This window comes from Diplotaxodon limnothrissa, linkage group LG12, assembly GCF_057381915.1.
Source record: "Diplotaxodon limnothrissa isolate DT_005_m linkage group LG12, D_limnothrissa_male_GT1.1, whole genome shotgun sequence".
Classification (NCBI taxonomy): Eukaryota; Metazoa; Chordata; class Actinopteri; order Cichliformes; family Cichlidae; genus Diplotaxodon; species Diplotaxodon limnothrissa.
This window is the reverse complement of record NC_140607.1, coordinates 10,972,849-10,989,212: the sequence shown is the minus strand read 5'-3', so window position 1 is coordinate 10,989,212 and position 16,364 is coordinate 10,972,849. Positions and strand designations below refer to the sequence as shown.

The window sequence follows — 16,364 nt, the reverse complement described above, 5'->3', positions numbered from 1 at the left end:
GGGGTGTTTCAGGAGAATCCTGGGAGGACGGATGTTATTGAACATGACATTGTATTAAAGGATGGAGCGTCTGTGAGACGTATGAGTTATAGGATTCCAGAGCGGCTGTTAACATCATTGAGGAAGGAGGTGGATTTAATGTTGTCTCTAGGGATCATTGAACCATCTAAGAGCGAGTGGTGCAACCCAGTGGTTTTGGTCCCAAAGAAGGATAGTAGCCTGCGGTTTTGTATTGATTTCAGGTACTTGAATGCCATCTCAAAGTTCGATTCATACCCTACACCTAGGGTTGATGATCTGATTGAGCGACTTGGGAAAGCCCAGTACCTGACGACTCTGGATCTCTGCAAAGGCTATTGGCAGGTGCCACTTACTGAACGCTCAAGGGAACTGACTGCCTTCTTGACACCATGGGGGCTATTCTAATTCACAGTCCTGCCTTTTGGTTTGCATGGAGCCCCTGCAACATTTCAGAGGCTGATGGATCGGGTACTGTGTGGTTTGTCAGAGTTCACGGCAGCATATCTGGACGATATTGTGATTTACAGCCAAACCTGGGAGGAGCACCTCAAACATCTAGAAAGGTCAAGGTCAAGGTCAGATTTATTTATATAGCACATTTCCAACAGCCGATGCTGCACAAAGTGCTTAACAATAACAATAAAATTAAAAACTACAGTGTAATACAATAATAACAATAGAAACAATAAAATAGAAGAATTGAAACAATACTAACTAATTCAGATAAATCCAAAATGCTTGGGTCATAATGTGTTAAAAGCCAGAGCGTAAAAGTGTGTCTTTAGTAAAGATTTAAATTGCTCAAGAGTTTGAGCAGATCTAATATTAAAGGGGAGACTATTCCAAAGTCTGGGACCTGCCACAGAGAAGGATCTATCACCACGAGATTTGAGGTTAGTCCGTGGAATGGACAACAATAGTTTTGAACTAGATCTCGTGGGTTTTCCTGGAGCATAGGCAGAGAGGAGCTCTGACAAGTAGGGGGGGGCTCGGGCGTTGAGTGACTTAAAAACAAAAAGTAAGAGTTTAAATTGGATCCTGTAGGGGACAGGGAGCCAGTGTAAAGAGGCTAAAATTGGGGTTATATGCTCTCTCCGTTTGGTACCGGTTAGCAGGCGAGCAGCAGCATTTTGAACCATCTGAAGGCGATGGATGGTGGCATGATCTAGGCCATAATACAATGAATTGCAGTAGTCCAATCTGCAAGTAAGAAGCGGACGTGTCGCCGTGCATACTGCTGGCGCCATCTTGACTAAGAAAAGGTACTAGAGCGTCTCAGAGAAGCTGGGCTGACTGTTAATTCGTCAAAATGTGTTTTTGCCAAGGCTGAAACTGAATACCTGGGATTTGTCATAGGTAATGGGGTGATAAAACCACAAGTGAGCAAAATCAGTGCTATTGAATCCTGCAGTTTGCCACAGACAAGGAAACAACTTAGATCATTTCTTGGCATGGCAGGGTTCTACCACAGATTTATCCCTCATTTCTCTGCCAGGGCGTCTCCCCTCACTGATCTAACAGGTTCTAGGTGCCCTAACCAGATTCAGTGGACGGAGGAGGCTGAGGCAGCTTTCCAGGACATCAGGCAATCCCTCAGTAAGACACCAGTCTTGTATAGCCCAGATTTTGAGAAACCTTTTATTCTTCAAACTGATGCTTCTGATAGGGGTCTGGGGGCTGTTCTTCTACAGGGACCACCCAATGAGCGACACCCAGTGGCTTTCATTAGCCGCAAAATGTTCCCAAGAGAGATGAGATATTCAACGGTGGAAAAAGAAGCTTTAGCAATCAAGTGGGCACTTGATTCCCTCAAGTATTACCTCCTAGGCCAGGAATTTAAACTGGAAACTGACCACAAGGCGCTCCAGTGGTTGGAGAAAATGAAGGATACGAATGGACGAATCACCAGATGGTACCTTGCGATGCAGCCATTCCGTTTTACCATTCAGCATATTGCAGGCAAGAACAACTGCACAGCGGACTATCTCTCTCGCTGTTCCAGCTCACTGCCTAAGGGGGGGAGTGTGTGATGGATGCATGCAACCACACAACTGAGATACTTAGGTAATATTCATGTGGTCTTTTGTCTTATGTTTACGTTATGCTCTAAAGCTTCTGTGATCATAAGTTAACTAATTTGATATTTTGAGTTACCTGTAATGCATGACAGCACTAAGCTATAGCCCAAATGGTGGCATAGACTTTGCTTTGCATTGTTTGTTATTTTATATAGGTATATGTTATATTGATTATATTTCTGCTCTTTCTGAGTTACCTGACCTCCGCTCCAGTCCTTCCTGGTTTGGCTGAAAGAGGAGGCTGAGGGTGGAGCTGGTTTAAATGCAGAAGCCAATAAAGTGGACTGAACCATCTATTGTGATCATGCAGGGGGAATGGGGTTCTTCTTGAATGATGGTTGGCTGTTATCTCTTTAGTTTTCACCTTTGGTGTATATAATGGTTTATTCATTTGCTATATAACTGGAGCTGTTTCTCATTTGGGCAGGTCAGTTTGTTGAGTTATGTTTTTGTTAAGTGACTTTTGAGTAGCGTTATGTTATGTTAACCTCTTTTACGGGCCCACTTGGTTCTTAAAAACTTTATTTTTGATATCTTGAATTTTTGTAATCATCTTGTCCTTTTTGGGGGTATAATAAAACCCATTTTTTGAAGATTACATTTGTGCCTGTGTGTTCCTGGCTGCTTGGATCATGACACACACCAAGCTGCTTGCCTATTGTAGATTCACTCTTCCCAGTCTGGTGCAGGTCTACAATACTTTTCCTGGTGTCCTTCGAAAGCTCTTTGGTCTTGGCCATGGCGGAGTTTGGAGTCTGACTGTTTGAGGCTGTGGACAGGTGTCTTTTATACAGATGATGAGTTCAAACAGGTGCCATTCATACAGGTAACGAGTGGGGGACAGAAAAGCTTCTTACATAAGACGTTACAGGTCTGTGAGAGCCAGAGATTTTCCTTGTTTGAGGTGACCAAATACTTATTTTCCACCCTAATTTACGAATAAATTCTTTACAAATCCTACCATGTTGATTTATGGATTTTTTTTTTCACATTCTGTCTCTCACAGTTGAAGCGTACCTCTGGTGCAAATTACTGACCTCTGTCATCATTTTAAGTGGGGGAACTTGCACAATCGGTGGCTGACTAAATACTTTTTTGCACCCCTGTATATGCAATACGAATAGGGGCGTAATTTCCAAGGTGGTTTAGGGGGGTTATGACCCACCCCAATAATTTGACCCAATCAATATAACCCTCCTCAATAAAATTATGAATTATCTTGCATAAATAGGCTGTTGGTTTTCTTTGCTCATTTCAGTTATTACCAGCAAAATAGTTGAAGTTGCATCTTCAAATTGAAAGTCATCTCACTGTCTAAAAATGTATGTATTTCATCAGGTGCAACTGTTGAGTTTTTTCTGTTTACAAGTTCAGCATATGAACCAACTGTAGGCAACACCTGAAGGTATGTGACAGGTCTATGTGCAAGGACTTGTATTACTCCAGTATTTGATATGCATGGATCACTCTTCATAAGCAATACAAGTAGCTTTAATTTAGCTATGGTTCTCAGCTGATACAGTGTCCCTTCATAACACCACTAATTAGTCAAAAGTGAACAAAAAGACTAATAGAAAATAGTAAGATTTCCGGTTAGATTTCCACAGAAGGACTGCTGTTGCTGTGAGGTAACAGTACTAACCATCGTGCTGCATCTTGTTATTATTCTGGTGTAATATTTTTCATTCTTTGCATCACTGTCTCAGTCACATTTTGATCCCATGTAAATGAATTGCCTCAATTATTTTTCTGAAGTCTAGGTTTGCCTTGTATTTCTTTCATGCAGCTATCCCTGATTTAGTAGAGATCCCTTATCTGGTGGCTCACATTTCAAATTTTAAAACCATAACTGCTACACTTGCATCATAAAAAGGTCATATGGATTGATCACTGCATTTTTCCCAGATTAAAAAACATCATGTGTAAGAGTTTAGTTTGTCTTGTGTTGGTACACAGGTACACAGGAAACAAAGCAAAACATGGAGAACAGAAAGTCCCGTCATATAGGTTTTATTTTATTATTTAAAAAGCATATGTACAAAAATGTAAGAAATTCAAGTCTAGACTATACATATGTTTATATATATATTAATATATATTAATGTGTATATATATATATATATATATATATATATATATATATATATATATACATATATACATACATACATACATACATACATACATACATACATGCATGCATGCATGCAAGGGGAACAAAAATTGCAGAGTAATCATAAAGAATATTGATTGTCTTGTATTTCCGGTGAGACTGAATGAGTCCTTTTAGTTCAACACCAGGTGTCACTTCTGCTGTGCAGTAGGAGTGCAGCGTGTTCGTCACGCAGTGTCTTATTTAGATTGCAGCAGTACTCTGACCAGCAGTCGTGGTGCTTACAGCTCCTTTCTTCCCTTGCCTGAAGAAACAAGTGAGATTATCAGTGACAAGCAACACAGACCTTTAGTTTGTCATCTTCACAGAGTTGTGCGTGTGTGTCATTCTGAATTTGGCTTACTTGTTGTGATTTTTTAGAATGTGTCGTCCAAGTGGGGACTCTGGATTCACACACTTCTTCATATCTGCTTTTGTGGTAACACTGAAAGATTTTTAAAAAGAGGTGTATTAGGAAGGAACTGGAGAACACAGCAGAATCATACCTCAGGTCATCTTGTGGACTCACATGATCTCTGTATGTGGACAGAAGATACTTGGGTAGTGTATCACTGGCTCAGTCTTGATGAGCTTTGGGCTGATCCTGCCAATGTAACTGTAACACTTGCATTTATTAGATTTGCTGGCTGGTTGTCCTGTGTAGGAAAAGACAAGAGCATTACCTGTTGATCAGCAGCCTAAATATCCATAAACAGGATGAAGGGGAAAAAAGAAACAAAGAAGGAAAAAAATACGATTTTCACAGTACCTTGTGCACCTAGGATAAGCAGGCAGGCAACGAAGGCAGTGACTGAGTTCATAGTTGTGGCTGTAGGCAGATCCGCTGTTCACCGTTTCTGTCTTGAGTATGGCTCCTGATGCTGTGAAGCAGTAAGCAGCACGCTTATATACACTGCCTGCACAAGTGGCCCCACCTCCAAGAGGTGTTTTGCAACATTAATTTCACTTTCCAGAATGCCTTTCACTTTCTTCTTCTTTTTCCCCTCTGCAAAGCCTGTTTCCGAGAATCACAGCTATTGAAAAAATGCCTACAGAGGGAAATCTTTTAGGTACATAAATGACATTAATAAGACAGCTCATGACAAAAGCAACTATATATTAATTTAAACTGTTTTGTACACTGCTATCCCTTACACTTTAGCTATCACCATAAAGCTTCCAGTTGCATTTTTAATGTGAGATCTGATTTAAAAAATAAAAAAAAAACAGCAAAAATGATTTTCTCAGCTATGTAGATCTATGTGATTACGCTGACCTCTGACTGTGGCCTTCCACTTTGTCTGTTTAGGTTTTTTCTTTTTTTTTTTTCTCAAATGTTCTTGTTAGGCTTAGGATTAAAGAAAACAAATATCCTGCAGAAAGGCTTTCCCCCTTGGTTTTTTTTTTTTTGGGAGCACTTATGCAAATATGTGATGTCTTGATAAATCAAGCAAATATTTGAAGTTTACACAGCACTATTCTCGCATGAAAATATCTTAAAAGTTTATTTTGTGACCCGGAAAGAGTAATATTTCAAACTCCGCCACTCTGTGTTCCTCCGCCACTGCCTCGTTTGAGTTTTGGACGAAATGGATGGATGGATATTGCATTTTGTCATTTCGAGCTGATTGGAGACCAAAACAGCCAATCAGATTTTTTTTCATCCAAGTCTGTGATTGGCTGGTTTTGTGGCACAAATATAACGGTGTACAGAAAGAGTTGAGCGCGCACAGGCAGAAATATTGAGAGCACAAGTGCAAAAACTGAGTGACAGGGGCTGCTATTGTGTGTGTATGGATAATAGCAAACACAGAAATACATTTTTTGCACGCAGCAATGAATTTTGTTCACTCAAATTTAGCTTTTCTTCACTTAAAATAAATTTCTCCTCAAATTGCAACACTTACACGTGCAATTTATTTTACGTGGTGGTGTCTATGAACAAGATTGTAAAAGTTTCGAACTAACCCAATAAAAACACAGCAGTTCATGTCAGAAAGCCACTCCAGTTACAAAAATGTATTCACCAGACTGAGATTACCAAATGGTAAATGGACTGGTTCTTATATAGCATTTTTTTACTCTATCTGAACACTCATTCACACAAACACTTTTTTCTATGCTCTTTCATGCTACTACTACTAATTCATCACATACCACAAATGTCAAGCATACGAAACAGAAGGCTTTAAAGTCAGGGTACCTTTATTTAAAGTCACAATAAACATTGTACTTTTGAACTACACAGCGAGTACATAGTAATTCATTAATGTTGTACAATTTTCAGTGTTGACTCTGTGTGTCAGCAAAATAGATTTGAAATAAAACTATTTATACTGTGCACACTCTCAGCTTACATTTAAGGGGGCTGTTGAGAAAGTTTAGCCTATATATTGTGAAATGAAATATCAAGTTAATTCAGAAGCTGTGTATGTGAGCCATTTCTTCATTATCTCTTCATATATATATATATGTATATATATGAATTATCTTGCATAAATAGGCTGTTGGTTTTCTTTGCTCATTTCAGTTATTACCAGCAAAATAGTTGAAGTTGCATCTTCAAATTGAAAGTCATCTCACTGTCTAAAAATGTATGTATTTCATCAGGTGCAACTGTTGAGTTTTTTCTGTTTACAAGTTCAGCATATGAACCAACTGTAGGCAACACCTGAAGGTATGTGACAGGTCTATGTGCAAGGACTTGTATTACTCCAGTATTTGATATGCATGGATCACTCTTCATAAGCAATACAAGTAGCTTTAATTTAGCTATGGTTCTCAGCTGATACAGTGTCCCTTCATAACACCACTAATTAGTCAAAAGTGAACAAAAAGACTAATAGAAAATAGTAAGATTTCCGGTTAGATTTCCACAGAAGGACTGCTGTTGCTGTGAGGTAACAGTACTAACCATCGTGCTGCATCTTGTTATTATTCTGGTGTAATATTTTTCATTCTTTGCATCACTGTCTCAGTCACATTTTGATCCCATGTAAATGAATTGCCTCAATTATTTTTCTGAAGTCTAGGTTTGCCTTGTATTTCTTTCATGCAGCTATCCCTGATTTAGTAGAGATCCCTTATCTGGTGGCTCACATTTCAAATTTTAAAACCATAACTGCTACACTTGCATCATAAAAAGGTCATATGGATTGATCACTGCATTTTTCCCAGATTAAAAAACATCATGTGTAAGAGTTTAGTTTGTCTTGTGTTGGTACACAGGTACACAGGAAACAAAGCAAAACATGGAGAACAGAAAGTCCCGTCATATAGGTTTTATTTTATTATTTAAAAAGCATATGTACAAAAATGTAAGAAGTTCAAGTCTAGACTATACATATGTTTTTATATATATATTAATATATATTAATGTGTATATATATATATATATACACGCAAGGGGAACAAAAATTGCAGAGTAATCATAAAGAATATTGATTGTCTTGTATTTCCGGTGAGACTGAATGAGTCCTTTTAGTTCAACACCAGGTGTCACTTCTGCTGTGCAGTAGGAGTGCAGCGTGTTCGTCACGCAGTGTCTTATTTAGATTGCAGCAGTACTCTGACCAGCAGTCGTGGTGCTTACAGCTCCTTTCTTCCCTTGCCTGAAGAAACAAGTGAGATTATCAGTGACAAGCAACACAGACCTTTAGTTTGTCATCTTCACAGAGTTGTGCGTGCGTGTCATTCTGAATTTGGCTTACTTGTTGTGATTTTTTAGAATGTGTCGTCCAAGTGGGGACTCTGGATTCACACACTTCTTCATATCTGCTTTTGTGGTAACACTGAAAGATTTTTAAAAAGAGGTGTATTAGGAAGGAACTGGAGAACACAGCAGAATCATACCTCAGGTCATCTTGTGGACTCACATGATCTCTGTATGTGGACAGAAGATACTTGGGTAGTGTATCACTGGCTCAGTCTTGATGAGCTTTGGGCTGATCCTGCCAATGTAACTGTAACACTTGCATTTATTAGATTTGCTGGCTGGTTGTCCTGTGTAGGAAAAGACAAGAGCATTACCTGTTGATCAGCAGCCAAAATATCCATAAACAGGATGAAGGGGAAAAAAGAAACAAAGAAGGAAAAAAAATACGATTTTCACAGTACCTTGTGCACCTAGGATAAGCAGGCAGGCAACGAAGGCAGTGACTGAGTTCATAGTTGTGGCTGTAGGCAGATCCACTGTTCACCGTTTCTGTCTTGAGTATGGCTCCTGATGCTGTGAAGCAGTAAGCAGCACGCTTATATACACTGCCTGCACAAAGTGGCCCCACCTCCAAGAGGTGTTTTGCAACATTAATTTCACTTTCCAGAATGCCTTTCACTTTCTTCTTCTTTTTCCCCTCTGCAAAGCCTGTTTCCGAGAATCGCAGCTATTGAAAAAATGCCTACAGAGGGAAATCTTTTAGGTACATAAATGACATTAATAAGACAGCTCATGACAAAAGCAACTATATATTAATTTAAACTGTTTTGTACACTGCTATCCCTTACACTTTAGCTATCACCATAAAGCTTCCAGTTGCATTTTTAATGTGAGATCTGATTTAAAAAATAAAAAAACCCCAGCAAAAATGATTTTCTCAGCTATGTAGATCTATGTGATTACGCTGACCTCTGACTGTGGCCTTCCACTTTGTCTGTTTAGGTTTTTTCTTTTTTCTTTTTTCTCAAATGTTCTTGTTAGGCTTAGGATTAAAGAAAACAAATATCCTGCAGAAAGGCTTTCCCCCCTGGTTTTTGTTTTTGGGAGCACTTATGCAAATATGTGATGTCTTGATAAATCAAGCAAATATTTGAAGTTTACACAGCACTATTCTTGCATGAAAATATCTTAAAAGTTTATTTTGTGACCCGGAAAGAGTAATATTTCAAACTCCGCCACTCTGTGTTCCTCCGCCACTGCCTCGTTTGAGTTTTGGACGAAATGGATGGATGGATATTGCATTTTGTCATTTCGAGCTGATTGGAGACCAAAACAGCCAATCAGATTTTTTTTCATCCAAGTCTGTGATTGGCTGGTTTTGTGGCACAAATATAACGGTGTACAGAAAGAGTTGAGCGCGCACAGGCAGAAATATTGAGAGCACAAGTGCAAAAACTGAGTGACAGGGGCTGCTATTGTGTGTGTATGGATAATAGCAAACACAGAAATACATTTTTTGCACGCAGCAATGAATTTTGTTCACTCAAATTTAGCTTTTCTTCACTTAAAATAAATTTCTCCTCAAATTGCAACACTTACATGTGCAATTTATTTTACGTGGTGGTGTCTATGAACAAGATTGTAAAAGTTTCGAACTAACTCAATAAAAACACAGCAGTTCATGTCAGAAAGCCACTCCAGTTACAAAAATGTATTCACCAGACTGAGATTACCAAATGGTAAATGGACTGGTTCTTATATAGCATTTTTTTACTCTATCTGAACACTCATTCACACAAACACTTTTTTCTATGCTCTTTCATGCTACTACTACTAATTCATCACATACCACAAATGTCAAGCATACGAAACAGAAGGCTTTAAAGTCAGGGTACCTTTATTTAAAGTCACAATAAACATTGTACTTTTGAACTACACAGCGAGTACATAGTAATTCATTAATGTTGTACAATTTTCAGTGTTGACTCTGTGTGTCAGCAAAATAGATTTGAAATAAAACTATTTATACTGTGCACACTCTCAGCTTACATTTAAGGGGGCTGTTGAGAAAGTTTAGCCTATATATTGTGAAATGAAATATCAAGTTAATTCAGAAGCTGTGTATGTGAGCCATTTCTTCATTATCTCTTCATATATATATATATATATATATATATATATATATATATATACATATATATATATATATATATATATATATATATGTATATATATGAATTATCTTGCATAAATAGGCTGTTGGTTTTCTTTGCTCATTTCAGTTATTACCAGCAAAATAGTTGAAGTTGCATCTTCAAATTGAAAGTCATCTCACTGTCTAAAAATGTATGTATTTCATCAGGTGCAACTGTTGAGTTTTTTCTGTTTACAAGTTCAGCATATGAACCAACTGTAGGCAACACCTGAAGGTATGTGACAGGTCTATGTGCAAGGACTTGTATTACTCCAGTATTTGATATGCATGGATCACTCTTCATAAGCAATACAAGTAGCTTTAATTTAGCTATGGTTCTCAGCTGATACAGTGTCCCTTCATAACACCACTAATTAGTCAAAAGTGAACAAAAAGACTAATAGAAAATAGTAAGATTTCCGGTTAGATTTCCACAGAAGGACTGCTGTTGCTGTGAGGTAACAGTACTAACCATCGTGCTGCATCTTGTTATTATTCTGGTGTAATATTTTTCATTCTTTGCATCACTGTCTCAGTCACATTTTGATCCCATGTAAATGAATTGCCTCAATTATTTTTCTGAAGTCTAGGTTTGCCTTGTATTTCTTTCATGCAGCTATCCCTGATTTAGTAGAGATCCCTTATCTGGTGGCTCACATTTCAAATTTTAAAACCATAACTGCTACACTTGCATCATAAAAAGGTCATATGGATTGATCACTGCATTTTTCCCAGATTAAAAAACATCATGTGTAAGAGTTTAGTTTGTCTTGTGTTGGTACACAGGTACACAGGAAACAAAGCAAAACGTGGAGAACAGAAAGTCCCGTCATATAGGTTTTATTTTATTATTTAAAAAGCATATGTACAAAAATGTAAGAAGTTCAAGTCTAGACTATACATATGTTTTTATATATATATTAATATATATTAATGTGTATATATATATATATATACACGCAAGGGGAACAAAAATTGCAGAGTAATCATAAAGAATATTGATTGTCTTGTATTTCCGGTGAGACTGAATGAGTCCTTTTAGTTCAACACCAGGTGTCACTTCTGCTGTGCAGTAGGAGTGCAGCGTGTTCGTCACGCAGTGTCTTATTTAGATTGCAGCAGTACTCTGACCAGCAGTCGTGGTGCTTACAGCTCCTTTCTTCCCTTGCCTGAAGAAACAAGTGAGATTATCAGTGACAAGCAACACAGACCTTTAGTTTGTCATCTTCACAGAGTTGTGCGTGCGTGTCATTCTGAATTTGGCTTACTTGTTGTGATTTTTTAGAATGTGTCGTCCAAGTGGGGACTCTGGATTCACACACTTCTTCATATCTGCTTTTGTGGTAACACTGAAAGATTTTTAAAAAGAGGTGTATTAGGAAGGAACTGGAGAACACAGCAGAATCATACCTCAGGTCATCTTGTGGACTCACATGATCTCTGTATGTGGACAGAAGATACTTGGGTAGTGTATCACTGGCTCAGTCTTGATGAGCTTTGGGCTGATCCTGCCAATGTAACTGTAACACTTGCATTTATTAGATTTGCTGGCTGGTTGTCCTGTGTAGGAAAAGACAAGAGCATTACCTGTTGATCAGCAGCCAAAATATCCATAAACAGGATGAAGGGGAAAAAAGAAACAAAGAAGGAAAAAAAATACGATTTTCACAGTACCTTGTGCACCTAGGATAAGCAGGCAGGCAACGAAGGCAGTGACTGAGTTCATAGTTGTGGCTGTAGGCAGATCCACTGTTCACCGTTTCTGTCTTGAGTATGGCTCCTGATGCTGTGAAGCAGTAAGCAGCACGCTTATATACACTGCCTGCACAAAGTGGCCCCACCTCCAAGAGGTGTTTTGCAACATTAATTTCACTTTCCAGAATGCCTTTCACTTTCTTCTTCTTTTTCCCCTCTGCAAAGCCTGTTTCCGAGAATCGCAGCTATTGAAAAAATGCCTACAGAGGGAAATCTTTTAGGTACATAAATGACATTAATAAGACAGCTCATGACAAAAGCAACTATATATTAATTTAAACTGTTTTGTACACTGCTATCCCTTACACTTTAGCTATCACCATAAAGCTTCCAGTTGCATTTTTAATGTGAGATCTGATTTAAAAAATAAAAAAAACCCAGCAAAAATGATTTTCTCAGCTATGTAGATCTATGTGATTACGCTGACCTCTGACTGTGGCCTTCCACTTTGTCTGTTTAGGTTTTTTCTTTTTTCTTTTTTCTCAAATGTTCTTGTTAGGCTTAGGATTAAAGAAAACAAATATCCTGCAGAAAGGCTTTCCCCCCTGGTTTTTGTTTTTGGGAGCACTTATGCAAATATGTGATGTCTTGATAAATCAAGCAAATATTTGAAGTTTACACAGCACTATTCTCGCATGAAAATATCTTAAAAGTTTATTTTGTGACCCGGAAAGAGTAATATTTCAAACTCCGCCACTCTGTGTTCCTCCGCCACTGCCTCGTTTGAGTTTTGGACGAAATGGATGGATGGATATTGCATTTTGTCATTTCGAGCTGATTGGAGACCAAAACAGCCAATCAGATTTTTTTTCATCCAAGTCTGTGATTGGCTGGTTTTGTGGCACAAATATAACGGTGTACAGAAAGAGTTGAGCGCGCACAGGCAGAAATATTGAGAGCACAAGTGCAAAAACTGAGTGACAGGGGCTGCTATTGTGTGTGTATGGATAATAGCAAACACAGAAATACATTTTTTGCACGCAGCAATGAATTTTGTTCACTCAAATTTAGCTTTTCTTCACTTAAAATAAATTTCTCCTCAAATTGCAACACTTACATGTGCAATTTATTTTACGTGGTGGTGTCTATGAACAAGATTGTAAAAGTTTCGAACTAACTCAATAAAAACACAGCAGTTCATGTCAGAAAGCCACTCCAGTTACAAAAATGTATTCACCAGACTGAGATTACCAAATGGTAAATGGACTGGTTCTTATATAGCATTTTTTTACTCTATCTGAACACTCATTCACACAAACACTTTTTTCTATGCTCTTTCATGCTACTACTACTAATTCATCACATACCACAAATGTCAAGCATACGAAACAGAAGGCTTTAAAGTCAGGGTACCTTTATTTAAAGTCACAATAAACATTGTACTTTTGAACTACACAGCGAGTACATAGTAATTCATTAATGTTGTACAATTTTCAGTGTTGACTCTGTGTGTCAGCAAAATAGATTTGAAATAAAACTATTTATACTGTGCACACTCTCAGCTTACATTTAAGGGGGCTGTTGAGAAAGTTTAGCCTATATATTGTGAAATGAAATATCAAGTTAATTCAGAAGCTGTGTATGTGAGCCATTTCTTCATTATCTCTTCATATATATATATATATATATATATATATATATATATATATATATATATATATATATATATATATATATATGAATTATCTTGCATAAATAGGCTGTTGGTTTTCTTTGCTCATTTCAGTTATTACCAGCAAAATAGTTGAAGTTGCATCTTCAAATTGAAAGTCATCTCACTGTCTAAAAATGTATGTATTTCATCAGGTGCAACTGTTGAGTTTTTTCTGTTTACAAGTTCAGCATATGAACCAACTGTAGGCAACACCTGAAGGTATGTGACAGGTCTATGTGCAAGGACTTGTATTACTCCAGTATTTGATATGCATGGATCACTCTTCATAAGCAATACAAGTAGCTTTAATTTAGCTATGGTTCTCAGCTGATACAGTGTCCCTTCATAACACCACTAATTAGTCAAAAGTGAACAAAAAGACTAATAGAAAATAGTAAGATTTCCGGTTAGATTTCCACAGAAGGACTGCTGTTGCTGTGAGGTAACAGTACTAACCATCGTGCTGCATCTTGTTATTATTCTGGTGTAATATTTTTCATTCTTTGCATCACTGTCTCAGTCACATTTTGATCCCATGTAAATGAATTGCCTCAATTATTTTTCTGAAGTCTAGGTTTGCCTTGTATTTCTTTCATGCAGCTATCCCTGATTTAGTAGAGATCCCTTATCTGGTGGCTCACATTTCAAATTTTAAAACCATAACTGCTACACTTGCATCATAAAAAGGTCATATGGATTGATCACTGCATTTTTCCCAGATTAAAAAACATCATGTGTAAGAGTTTAGTTTGTCTTGTGTTGGTACACAGGTACACAGGAAACAAAGCAAAACGTGGAGAACAGAAAGTCCCGTCATATAGGTTTTATTTTATTATTTAAAAAGCATATGTACAAAAATGTAAGAAGTTCAAGTCTAGACTATACATATGTTTTTATATATATATTAATATATATTAATGTGTATATATATATATATATATATATACACGCAAGGGGAACAAAAATTGCAGAGTAATCATAAAGAATATTGATTGTCTTGTATTTCCGGTGAGACTGAATGAGTCCTTTTAGTTCAACACCAGGTGTCACTTCTGCTGTGCAGTAGGAGTGCAGCGTGTTCGTCACGCAGTGTCTTATTTAGATTGCAGCAGTACTCTGACCAGCAGTCGTGGTGCTTACAGCTCCTTTCTTCCCTTGCCTGAAGAAACAAGTGAGATTATCAGTGACAAGCAACACAGACCTTTAGTTTGTCATCTTCACAGAGTTGTGCGTGCGTGTCATTCTGAATTTGGCTTACTTGTTGTGATTTTTTAGAATGTGTCGTCCAAGTGGGGACTCTGGATTCACACACTTCTTCATATCTGCTTTTGTGGTAAAACTGAAAGATTTTTAAAAAGAGGTGTATTAGGAAGGAACTGGAGAACACAGCAGAATCATACCTCAGGTCATCTTGTGGACTCACATGATCTCTGTATGTGGACAGAAGATACTTGGGTAGTGTATCACTGGCTCAGTCTTGATGAGCTTTGGGCTGATCCTGCCAATGTAACTGTAACACTTGCATTTATTAGATTTGCTGGCTGGTTGTCCTGTGTAGGAAAAGACAAGAGCATTACCTGTTGATCAGCAGCCAAAATATCCATAAACAGGATGAAGGGGAAAAAAGAAACAAAGAAGGAAAAAAAATACGATTTTCACAGTACCTTGTGCACCTAGGATAAGCAGGCAGGCAACGAAGGCAGTGACTGAGTTCATAGTTGTGGCTGTAGGCAGATCCGCTGTTCACCGTTTCTGTCTTGAGTATGGCTCCTGATGCTGTGAAGCAGTAAGCAGCACGCTTATATACACTGCCTGCACAAAGTGGCCCCACCTCCAAGAGGTGTTTTGCAACATTAATTTCACTTTCCAGAATGCCTTTCACTTTCTTCTTCTTTTTCCCCTCTGCAAAGCCTGTTTCTGAGAATCACAGCTATTGAAAAAATGCCTACAGAGGGAAATCTTTTAGGTACATAAATGACATTAATAAGACAGCTCATGACAAAAGCAACTATATATTAATTTAAACTGTTTTGTACACTGCTATCCCTTACACTTTAGCTATCACCATAAAGCTTCCAGTTGCATTTTTAATGTGAGATCTGATTTAAAAAATAAAAAAAAACCAGCAAAAATGATTTTCTCAGCTATGTAGATCTATGTGATTACGCTGACCTCTGACTGTGGCCTTCCACTTTGTCTGTTTAGGTTTTTTCTTTTTTCTTTTTTCTCAAATGTTCTTGTTAGGCTTAGGATTAAAGAAAACAAATATCCTGCAGAAAGGCTTTCCCCCCTGGTTTTTGTTTTTGGGAGCACTTATGCAAATATGTGATGTCTTGATAAATCAAGCAAATATTTGAAGTTTACACAGCACTATTCTCGCATGAAAATATCTTAAAAGTTTATTTTGTGACCCGGAAAGAGTAATATTTCAAACTCCGCCACTCTGTGTTCCTCCGCCACTGCCTCGTTTGAGTTTTGGACGAAATGGATGGATGGATATTGCATTTTGTCATTTCGAGCTGATTGGAGACCAAAACAGCCAATCAGATTTTTTTTCATCCAAGTCTGTGATTGGCTGGTTTTGTGGCACAAATATAACGGTGTACAGAAAGAGTTGAGCGCGCACAGGCAGAAATATTGAGAGCACAAGTGCAAAAACTGAGTGACAGGGGCTGCTATTGTGTGTGTATGGATAATAGCAAACACAGAAATACATTTTTTGCACGCAGCAAATTTAGCTTTTCTTCACTTAAAATAAATTTCTCCTCAAATTGCAACACTTACATGTGCAATTTATTTTACGTGGTGGTGTCTATGAACAAGATTGTAAAAGTTTCGAACTAACTCAATAAAAA

At 37.8% G+C, this 16,364-nt stretch overlaps 4 protein-coding genes across 4 annotated transcripts; all 4 read right to left on the bottom strand.

Moving 5' to 3' along the window:
* Positions 1-4,455: 4,455 nt before the first annotated feature.
* LOC146620900 (C-X-C motif chemokine 10-like) lies at positions 4,456-5,072 on the bottom strand. The gene is made up of 4 exons (XM_085367944.1): positions 5,021-5,072; positions 4,781-4,907; positions 4,616-4,696; positions 4,456-4,516 (listed from the first exon to the last, which is right to left on the bottom strand). The coding sequence occupies exons 1-4, from the start codon at positions 5,070-5,072 to the stop codon at positions 4,456-4,458; spliced, it is 321 nt and encodes a 106-aa protein (XP_085224070.1).
* A 2,729-nt stretch (positions 5,073-7,801) lies between these two features.
* LOC146620899 (C-X-C motif chemokine 10-like) lies at positions 7,802-8,419 on the bottom strand. The gene is made up of 4 exons (XM_085367943.1): positions 8,368-8,419; positions 8,127-8,253; positions 7,962-8,042; positions 7,802-7,862 (listed from the first exon to the last, which is right to left on the bottom strand). Exons 1-4 carry the CDS (start codon positions 8,417-8,419, stop codon positions 7,802-7,804), a joined length of 321 nt encoding a protein of 106 aa, XP_085224069.1.
* Positions 8,420-11,208: 2,789 nt separating this feature from the next.
* On the bottom strand, positions 11,209-11,826 carry LOC146620898 (C-X-C motif chemokine 10-like). Its single transcript, XM_085367942.1, has 4 exons — positions 11,775-11,826; positions 11,534-11,660; positions 11,369-11,449; positions 11,209-11,269 (listed from the first exon to the last, which is right to left on the bottom strand). The coding sequence occupies exons 1-4, from the start codon at positions 11,824-11,826 to the stop codon at positions 11,209-11,211; spliced, it is 321 nt and encodes a 106-aa protein (XP_085224068.1).
* Positions 11,827-14,607: 2,781 nt separating this feature from the next.
* Positions 14,608-15,225, bottom strand: LOC146620897 (C-X-C motif chemokine 10-like). The gene is made up of 4 exons (XM_085367940.1): positions 15,174-15,225; positions 14,933-15,059; positions 14,768-14,848; positions 14,608-14,668 (listed from the first exon to the last, which is right to left on the bottom strand). The coding sequence occupies exons 1-4, from the start codon at positions 15,223-15,225 to the stop codon at positions 14,608-14,610; spliced, it is 321 nt and encodes a 106-aa protein (XP_085224066.1).
* Positions 15,226-16,364: the final 1,139 nt, after the last annotated feature.

Excerpts from the sequence above, each read along its gene's own strand:
- LOC146620900 (XM_085367944.1), bottom strand. The coding sequence starts at position 5,072 with ATGAACTCAGTCACTGCCTTCGTTGCCTGCCTGCTTATCCTAGGTGCA. Across the intron at positions 4,697-4,780 it reads TGTCCACATACAGAGATCAT|TGTTACCACAAAAGCAGATA; the intron begins GTGAGTCCACAA and ends AAAATCTTTCAG. Across the intron at positions 4,517-4,615 it reads ATTCTAAAAAATCACAACAA|GCAAGGGAAGAAAGGAGCTG; the intron begins GTAAGCCAAATT and ends TTGTTTCTTCAG.
- LOC146620899 (XM_085367943.1), bottom strand. The coding sequence starts at position 8,419 with ATGAACTCAGTCACTGCCTTCGTTGCCTGCCTGCTTATCCTAGGTGCA. Across the intron at positions 8,254-8,367 it reads GCTTATCCTAGGTGCACAAG|GACAACCAGCCAGCAAATCT; the intron begins GTACTGTGAAAA and ends TTTCCTACACAG. Across the intron at positions 8,043-8,126 it reads TGTCCACATACAGAGATCAT|TGTTACCACAAAAGCAGATA; the intron begins GTGAGTCCACAA and ends AAAATCTTTCAG.
- LOC146620898 (XM_085367942.1), bottom strand. The coding sequence starts at position 11,826 with ATGAACTCAGTCACTGCCTTCGTTGCCTGCCTGCTTATCCTAGGTGCA. Across the intron at positions 11,661-11,774 it reads GCTTATCCTAGGTGCACAAG|GACAACCAGCCAGCAAATCT; the intron begins GTACTGTGAAAA and ends TTTCCTACACAG. Across the intron at positions 11,450-11,533 it reads TGTCCACATACAGAGATCAT|TGTTACCACAAAAGCAGATA; the intron begins GTGAGTCCACAA and ends AAAATCTTTCAG.
- LOC146620897 (XM_085367940.1), bottom strand. The coding sequence starts at position 15,225 with ATGAACTCAGTCACTGCCTTCGTTGCCTGCCTGCTTATCCTAGGTGCA. Across the intron at positions 14,849-14,932 it reads TGTCCACATACAGAGATCAT|TTTTACCACAAAAGCAGATA; the intron begins GTGAGTCCACAA and ends AAAATCTTTCAG. Across the intron at positions 14,669-14,767 it reads ATTCTAAAAAATCACAACAA|GCAAGGGAAGAAAGGAGCTG; the intron begins GTAAGCCAAATT and ends TTGTTTCTTCAG.